Here is an 8846-nt window from a genome sequence, read left to right on the forward strand (position 1 = left end):
TTCATGCATGCACACGCAGTGGACCTCACTGCAAACCCCCCCAGCAATGTGGACACGTAGGGAAGCGCGGAGCTCCGTTTTACTACATATTAAACATGCGCAAGTCGCATGATTCATCTTTTAACATACACAGCAACCCTCATGGGGGTTTCGCCCCATGATTATCAACTCCCTGAATCTTCCATGTTGTTTTATTTACTTCCCAAAAGATTGCATTCCAAAAAGAGTTCCATTCCCGGCAGATGGCTTTGTTTGGAATTTGGTCACTCACTAGCACTCACTATCCCACATAGGGTTGAACATTTAATATCTGTATCCACACTGACATAAGAATATGCAACATCAGCAAAATTCGTATTAGGCTCTCCATATAACGGATCACTAAATAGACTACGACTAGCCTTGAGAATTTTTATTTTTTTTACTCCCGTAGATATGCTATGCTGAAAAAAAAAAAATTAAATAAATACGAATGTAGAAAGTAGCAATTCTAACAGTGGAGGGCACTATGACCCAGGAAAACACAGCGAGGGTCCCCGGCCTTCTTTGGATTCCAAGCAAAGTTTTGAGAGAGATCCAGACTGCCCTCTCTCTCTCTCTCTCTCTCTCTTTCTCCTTCCGATGCCAACCTTTCAATGGATCTGAGCATAAACTACGTGCCGGGGTTCATGTACCTGCCTTTCTGAAGAGACCGCCGAATGGTTTAAATATTTTTTTAAAGAACATTAAAAAGCGGAACGCGGTTCTCGCACTGGGTGGAATCATGACCCTCAACAAGAACGGAAGGAGTGTTTCCCTGAGTTGTTTATGTATAGTCTTCCTTATCCCGACCTTAGTGGACGCTCAATATGAAAAATACAGTTTTAAAAGCTTTCCTCAAGCGGACATCATGCCTTTGGACGCGGCTTACGGACACGCAATGGAACAGTATAGAGCGCAGAACTGGAAGGAGAGCATAAAGTACCTGGAGCTCTGTCTGCGTCTTCATCGACTCCTCAAAGATAGCGAGTCGTTCTGCAGCAAAAACTGCAGCACTATCAGAAGGGACAATGAAACGCTCTTCGCCGACAGTAGCCTCCACATCATGCGACACTTTATACTACGGGCTTCTTGTCTTAAAAAGTGCAAGGCAAACTTCCCAGTGTTTTCTATCGCGTATCCGCGAAGAGACACGTTGGAAGCATTCGAGAAGAGAACGCCCTATCGGTACATACAATACGCATACTACCAGGTGGGTCAATAAAGGTATTCTACATTTGTTTTTATACCAACTTTGCAAGATGATGTATCCACAATTAGGTCCAGAAGCAGATAATTTATCGGCAAATGACCAGAGCTACCTTTTATGCGTCTTGGCGTCTTTTTGGGTCACATTACATTTCGAGGATAGCCTCATGAAAACACCGTTACGTGTTCTGTGCTGAATAAAAGTATTTGGCCTTAGGTGTGAACTGTCCTGATGAAAGACATAGCGCTTCAAACGCCGGTGGTCAAGGAATGGTCGTTTCTTTATAACCCCTATCCCCCTTTTGTCCACAAAGCACAAAATAAGAGTTGAGTATGTGCCACGTATCTGCATACCCCATTTAACACCCCCTCGCATTTGCAGTTGCGCCCCTATTCACCTGTTCCAATATACAGTCGATATGGATTTATATTTCATGCAGCAAAAAAAAAAAAGGTTATTCATCTTGAAAATATCTTTGTGATCTTTCTAACTAACTGTTGATCCAGACCAAACGAACAGACCAAACACTTTCAAAACCAAACCTTTAGGTCCGTTCCCACTTCAGCCCAACCTTTACTGACCATTTTTATTTTAATCAATAATTTCCTTCAATATTTTCCGCTTTCAGTCAAACAACCTAGAGAAGGCCGTGTCCGCGGCTCACACCTTCCTTCAGAAGAATCCAGAAGAGCCCTACCTCACCAAGAACATGAACTACTACAAGAGCCTGTCCGCTGTGGACGCGTACCTCATCGACCACGAGCAGCCACCCTACGAGGTTCCCCTCGATCAATCAATGCTTTAGTATTGAACATCTCCAGTGTATCAATGAGACACACGAGCTACACCTTGTTTAGTCCATAAGGTGACACGCACGTTTCTCCTTGTGTTTGTCAGAGTGCGTTCCTGAAGGCTGTGAAGCTGTACAACGATGAAGACTTCAGCACGAGTGCACAGAACATGGAGCAGGCCATCGCAGAGTACTTCAACGTGTACGAGCTCTGCCTGACCGGGTGTGAAGGCTCCTACGAGATTCTCGAGTTTAAAGACTTTTATCCGACTCTAGCAGGTACAACATCGTTGAAGACTAAGTAGAAGTAGTTGTCTAGTTTTGGTTCAAACCCTAATGTCCGCAGTGTCATCCCAGAGCATGCGCCCTATCCCCTACCTGCTCCTTAATGACCGGTAGCTCTGTTCACATCAAAAGTAAGAGTAAAAGTTTCTTTAAAATTACAGTCAATTGTCAAAAGAATCCAGGAGTAATATCTTTTTTCTGTGTTTCTCGTGGTGCCGCCTGCAGACCTGTACACCGAGGTGCTGAAGTGCAAGGTGAAATGTGAGGTGAACCTCACGCCGAGTGTCGGTGGGTTCTTGGTGGAGAAATTCGTGGCCACCATGTACCACTACCTGCAGTTCGCCTACTATAAATGTGAGTTCTGGTCATAGTGGTCCCAGTTGCTGGCGCTTTTACAGCTTCTTTTTTTTTTTTTGTCATAGGCTGTCATAATATGGTATCAGAATGTAGGTTTTGAATTGACAACCTGTGTTGTATAATATAATGGGAAGGATAGAGTCTGGGGGCTAGATGGGTTACACACCTCAGTGTTACCCCTATGTCCTGTTTGGCCTACCTGGATCACCCTTACCATCTCTGTATCAAGTCAATACCGCTAAATACAAGAGGCTCCTTCTAAAGGTCCAATATCATGATGCCTACTACTTTTAACCAGAAACAAGAGTTTCTCAGATCTGATAGACTAGTAGTAGTAGTAGTAATAGTAGTATACTGCGATAGTCTAGTTATAGTTTTGTATAATGCAGCAAAAAATTCCAAGTCTAAACTAGGCATCTTTGAGCAAGAGACCTACCTGCTACTTAATAACATGATGCTGCTTTATGATCCTTTATGATCAAATCTTGCTAAAGACATAGCTCTTAATGTTGATCATCGTGCGCTGCACGTCGACAGTGAACGACGTCAAGAAGGCGGCTCCGTGCGCGGCCAGCTACATGCTGTTCGACCCCAACGACCAGGTCATGCAGCAGAACATGGCGTACTACCGCTTCTACCGGGAGCAGTGGGGGCTGGAGGAGCCCCACTTCCTGCCCCAGCCGGTGAGCTTCAGCGCCTTACTTGTTACCTGTGCTGGCGGTTTTGTTTCCATTCGTCAGTGTTAACCTACAGGCCTGCTTACACTGGTTTTAGCTAGAGTTTAAACTGTTGCAAAGTGACAGGTTGGACTCTTAAATGGTGTAAAATGTTAAGATTATGTTATTCCTTAGAAAAGTGGATTAGAAAATCCCCAAATCTTTCTTCTTATGTGTCTATTTACGCTTAAGGTTTTGAATCTAGACGTCCATCTAGGTTGTAAGAAACATCAATAAAATCAATAACCACTGTTAACAACACCAACAAATTTGTGAATAATAATGAGGTGAACTTGTCCAATAACTGTTAGGGTGTGATCCTATGCTACCCTAAACATGGTCAATACCAGGGATGGGCAACTTTCATGATAAAGAGGGCCACAGTGTTTCATCATTACCATTAGAGGGCTACATGGCACTTCAACTAATCGGACATGAGAGAAGCTACCAAATAATTAAAAATAAGAACAAAATATGTATATATATATATCTGTATCATTGCCGGCTGGTGATTACATTTGTGGGTGGGGTGTAGTCATGGACGCGGGGTCTCGGGGTCCTCCCCCAAGATTTTGAATTTTGTAGATGCGATTTCCTGTATTCTGGTGGATATTGGGGATGAATCATAGCCTATGTACGGTATACATCATCATTAAATGATGGCACAAAACTGAAAAACAGTGCAACAACTAGCATTATATTCGGTGCAGTAGTAGTAGTTGTAGTAGCAACTTAAGTTTAAATCTTTCATGACTGATATAGTTTCTAATCAAATTGGACACATGGGTTTTCCTTTGAATTCAAAATGAACAGATACTCTAATTCGCATCTTGACTGAAAGGTACGGTTTTCTTGATCGAGTTTTCTGCATTTTTTTTTAAAATATTTTTTATTTATTTATACCTGGCCAGTTGCCAGGTATAAACCAATCCCTGGTTTATACCATATTATATATCCTGGCTACACTGCCAAGCCGGTTCGGTCGCGGCTTGGCCCGCCCGGCAATTTCACTTTCTTGCCTGTGTGAAACCGAGGGGGTAAAATCCCCTGCTCACCACAGCGCCGGCTTTCTTGGTTCACTGGAGAAGGCGGGGCTACACACAGTCTAGTCCTCTTTATAATAATTTGCATACTCGTGAATGTTTTTATTTTATTGACGCCCGCATGCAAGAATGAGTGCAGGCTGAAAACGCGATTAACCATTTACCAGTGCAGAAACGCCCACAAATTCTTTATTTAGCTGACCACTTGTTTTTTATCCCGACAAAGACTCGTAAGAAACATTCCTCTGCGTCAAATGCGACTGCATCACCCTCTCTCCCATGCAGGTCCGCAGCTCAAGGATATCCCTGTCTCTCCATTTAGAACTATTCATGTTGATATCGCTGCGTTGTCTCTGTAACAGTGCAGCATCATCTCTACTCAAGCCTGTTGTGCCATCTCCCGCTGTTCGGGAGAACAGGATAGCTCACATTGTCTTTGATTTCACAGGAGGCTCTCAAATATCACAACCAGACCACCAAGCAGCAGGAAATGTTACAGTTTGCACTCAACTACCTTCAAACAGATGACGAGGTAAGAATTTCTAATGAAACCAGACAAGAATTCGTTTTTTTCCACATTCCTTTGTTTGTTTGTTTTTGGTTTAGTTTTTTGCTCTTATATTGATTGCGTCCATTTGGCTCTTCCACAACAGAATGTGGTATGTGCCTGGGAAGATTTGTCCGCTTTGGCTGGTCCACATGCTTTATAGTGTAATTCCGTCGAAAATTGAACCCAGGGTCTTTGTGTTGGCATGTATACCCATCAGCTAAGCCCTCCAGATACTTTTTTCATAGAAAATCGTGCATAGAGTTTGCCCGGCACAATGTTTGGCTTTAATGTTATTGGTTAGGGGCACCACGAACGCTTCCAAATCTGAATTTTTTAACCACTAATTGCTCAAAATAGCACCAAACCGGTAGGTCCATGTTTCCAGGAAGTCCACACAAGTCGATAACCTGCTACCGTAAATTATATAATAGAGACACAAACTAATTTAAAACAGTCAAGTATCAAGAGGAGAGATTGTTAAAGGAGACATATGATGGTGTTTTCCCAACAAGTAAACATAGTATACGAGTTCCAGAAAGTGTGTTTTTGAGGATGTTTGCTGGAAATAGCTTTTAGGAAAAAGATCTCGCCTACCGCTATTCCCCTCTGTTTCATTCCCTTTTGTAGTTTTAATGCAAATGAGCTGCTGCCCATTGACCAATGAGCTGTCAGAGTGAACCACAGCATGGAGGAGAATTGTTGCCGTTTGCGGACTCCTGGAGCTCTATATTTGTATATTACATAATATAATATAATAATGTGCGCCTCGGATGATATTATGAATCATAAAGACTGCGTCTGACGTCTCTGGTACTTCCACAACAAGTAAAGACTCGTAGTGGGGGTTATCTCGGCCATGGTTGAGAAGAATTGGGGGAAGGAACTTTGGCTTTGACTCTCTGAAGTCCATATTGATCCGCGACATGGAGGAGAAAGGGATTGTACTCCCGGAGCTGAGCTGCCGGGCTGCCGCCGAGTTCCCCCGTCCGGGCTGCCTCCGAGGCTTCGGCGGCGGTCCGGCAGCTCCGGCAGGGGGAGCTCGGCGGAAGCTCTGGTGGAGAAAGGGATTGCACTCCCGGAGCTGAGCTGCCGGGCTGCCGCCGAGTTCCCCCGTCTGAGCTGCTCGTCCGCTGGTCCACAAAATCTTAGCTATGCTCTGATTGGAGGGGGGTGGGGAAGTGGGAGATAATATTCAAATGTGGCCCCTTCCTACTAGGGATGGGCCGATAGTCGATTCTATCGACTATCGACGATAGATGGATTCCATCGTCGATCGTCTCAAGTAGCCGATAAAAAGGCGATAATTATATTTTAATAATTATTATTATTATTTTATTTTTTTATTATTATTTTTTTAAAAGCGCTGTGGTAGCTATTTTTTCAACTTAAAAAGCCCCTCGTTCCCTATTCACTCACTCACTATTCCCTATAGTGTTCATGATATAGTGCACTACATAGGGAACGAACAAACGAGAATTCGGACACTACGCTGAACATTTCTAAACGTCATTTGCGTCAGTAAATGCGCCGGGTATTTGTGTGATGCAGACAGATGCGCCCAGATCATGTAAACAAACCGGGCACTCTCGAGGAAAGCTGGAGGTTGTATTGATGTTGAATGTTACATTTCCTTGAACAAGGTTTTTCTTATTAATTTTGAATGTTTCATTTTCTTGTTAAATCCCAAATAAATTGTTGATATTTCTAAACGAAAGCCGGAGACTCAATAACCGCCACTTGCGGTTATTGAGCTTCTTCTTCTCCTCCGGAAAAACACGACCGCATTGCATTGTGGTATATGGGAGTAACACGTAGGGAACATCATATGTACACTCACATTTTGGGTATTTTAAGTGCACTATATAGGGCATGAAATTAACCAGTGAGAATTCGAACAACACTACAAAATAGCGAGCACCCTATATAGTGCACTATATCCGTGATAGGGAATGATTTCAAACACAGCTATGAGCTGTGTGTCATCAGTGTGTGTCATCATGACAGCGCCGCCGGCGCCGACGCATCGAAACTTCAATCAGCGGAGGCTCACGGCTCACGCTGGTCCAAGGGGAAGACCATCGTATTCGTTTTTAAGAAGAAATTCGAAAAATAAAAACGTGATTTTTTTCAAAGTGATAAATTATTTTAAATAATTAATATTATACAATTATTATAAAGTTGCCCCCCGATAGTATCGACTATCGGCGATCGCTAGGGGGCGCCATCGGACGATGGAAGCTTGTAGACGATTGCCCAACCCTACTTCCTACGTAGGAGGGGGCGCCGAAACTGACTCGTTTGGTAACTGTAGGCGTTGCTCGTTTGGTAACTGTAGGCGGGGTACTTTCAGTAATGCATATTTGACAAGTGTGGAGTTTGGGAGCACCAGAGACCGAAAACAACACCCCAAATCCCAGGAAAAGTGTTGTTTTCATAATATGTCCCCTTTAAGTAAAATTAGTGGCACCTCTATTATATTATTTACGGTAGCAGGTAATAGGTAGGACTTGTGTGGACTTCCTTGAAACATGGACCTACCGGTAAGGCACAGACTCCTGGTACGCTAACTAAGTTGTTGATGCTTCGTTTTATGTGTAGGGACCCTAGTCATGCTACTGCAGAGGTTTGCTGCTATTTTGAGCAATATTACTGGTTAAAAAGTGCAGATTTGAAAGCGTTCGTGGTGCCCCTAGCCAAAAACATGGAAGACAAATATTGCGCCGGGCAAACTCTGCAATCGATTTTCAATGCTTATTTGATGGGTATACGTATACATGCCAAAACCAAGACCCTGGGTTCAATTTAAACTAACCGTAGCTCCGCCCACTCCTCAAACCTCCAGGGGGAGGAGTGGGCGGATTATTACCCTCAATTGCAGGGTACTCATGTGGACAAACAAAAGGGGGTGAGAAAAGCCTAACAGTTGCCAGATTTGGGTGAATCTAGGAGTTTGATGTTTACGGGTGTGGCGATTGCAAGCCTGTGCAATTGAAAGGCGGGGAGGGACTGTTTACTAGTTCTGAAAAAACAACCTAATACTCAACTACGATGAGAGGCTATTAATACGTGTTTGTATTTTCTTTTCTAAAAGGATCTCTACAGAGCTTTATAGATCGTTTTCTTATTTAAAAAGATAATGGCAAAAAATGATGGATGCATCTCCTTTCAAACACAAAGGGACGAAAAAAGCGTCACCAAATGTGGGTAAAGCCCAGAGGAGGAATTACCTCCGGTTGCCTCAAGGTCGTGTGTGGTGCTGTTGAGACAGGGCTGTCATTGACTAGTTCCGTGTTCTCTTTTGTCCACCAATCAGGACGTGGTGAGCCCAGAAGAGGTGGGAACCAGAGGCCCCCAGGAGGCCCTTGATGCAGAGTTTGAGGGGGTGGGGGACTATGAGGAGTCCTTCGTGGCGGAATGGTGGCAGGAACCAAAAACAAAGTGGGACACGGGGGAGATCGTTGACTGACCAACGTCTATCCCACCTCACATCGGCAAATTATTTTAAACCAAAGAATACCGAAATTCCTAAAACAGATGTTTTGGTAGAAACAAAATAAATAAGTACGGAAGAGGAAATTTAAAGTGGAGGGTGTTAACACAGGGATGGATACATGAGCGCATTATTAAATTTATCATACATGAAAACCCTTATTGTGAACAGCAATTGCAAGCAGTCCTGTTTTATTGGACCAATGGGACCGTATCGACATCAATGTACTATTTTTTTCTATGGATTTTTTAATTAACATATTTTATTTAAATAAAGTTGCCAGGAATATGCAGTTTGTGAGCGGTACAATTATGGTTATTACTCTTGATAGATTTTTGGTAAATGGATTAGATTAACACACACAGTGGAACAATATTATATTCCGGA

The 8846-nt window shown here is 43.2% G+C and overlaps 1 protein-coding gene across 1 annotated transcript; it reads left to right on the forward strand.

Moving 5' to 3' along the window:
- The first annotated feature begins 515 nt into the window (after positions 1 to 515).
- On the forward strand, positions 516 to 8751 carry p3h4 (prolyl 3-hydroxylase family member 4 (inactive)). Its single transcript, XM_060040173.1, has 7 exons — positions 516 to 1231; positions 1857 to 2006; positions 2126 to 2297; positions 2529 to 2657; positions 3198 to 3343; positions 4868 to 4951; positions 8283 to 8751. Exons 1-7 carry the CDS (start codon positions 764 to 766, stop codon positions 8433 to 8435), a joined length of 1302 nt encoding a protein of 433 aa, XP_059896156.1. The 5' UTR covers positions 516 to 763; the 3' UTR covers positions 8436 to 8751.
- Positions 8752 to 8846: the final 95 nt, after the last annotated feature.

This window comes from Gadus macrocephalus, chromosome 2 (assembly GCF_031168955.1).
Source record: "Gadus macrocephalus chromosome 2, ASM3116895v1".
In the NCBI taxonomy this organism is placed as follows: Eukaryota; Metazoa; Chordata; class Actinopteri; order Gadiformes; family Gadidae; genus Gadus; species Gadus macrocephalus.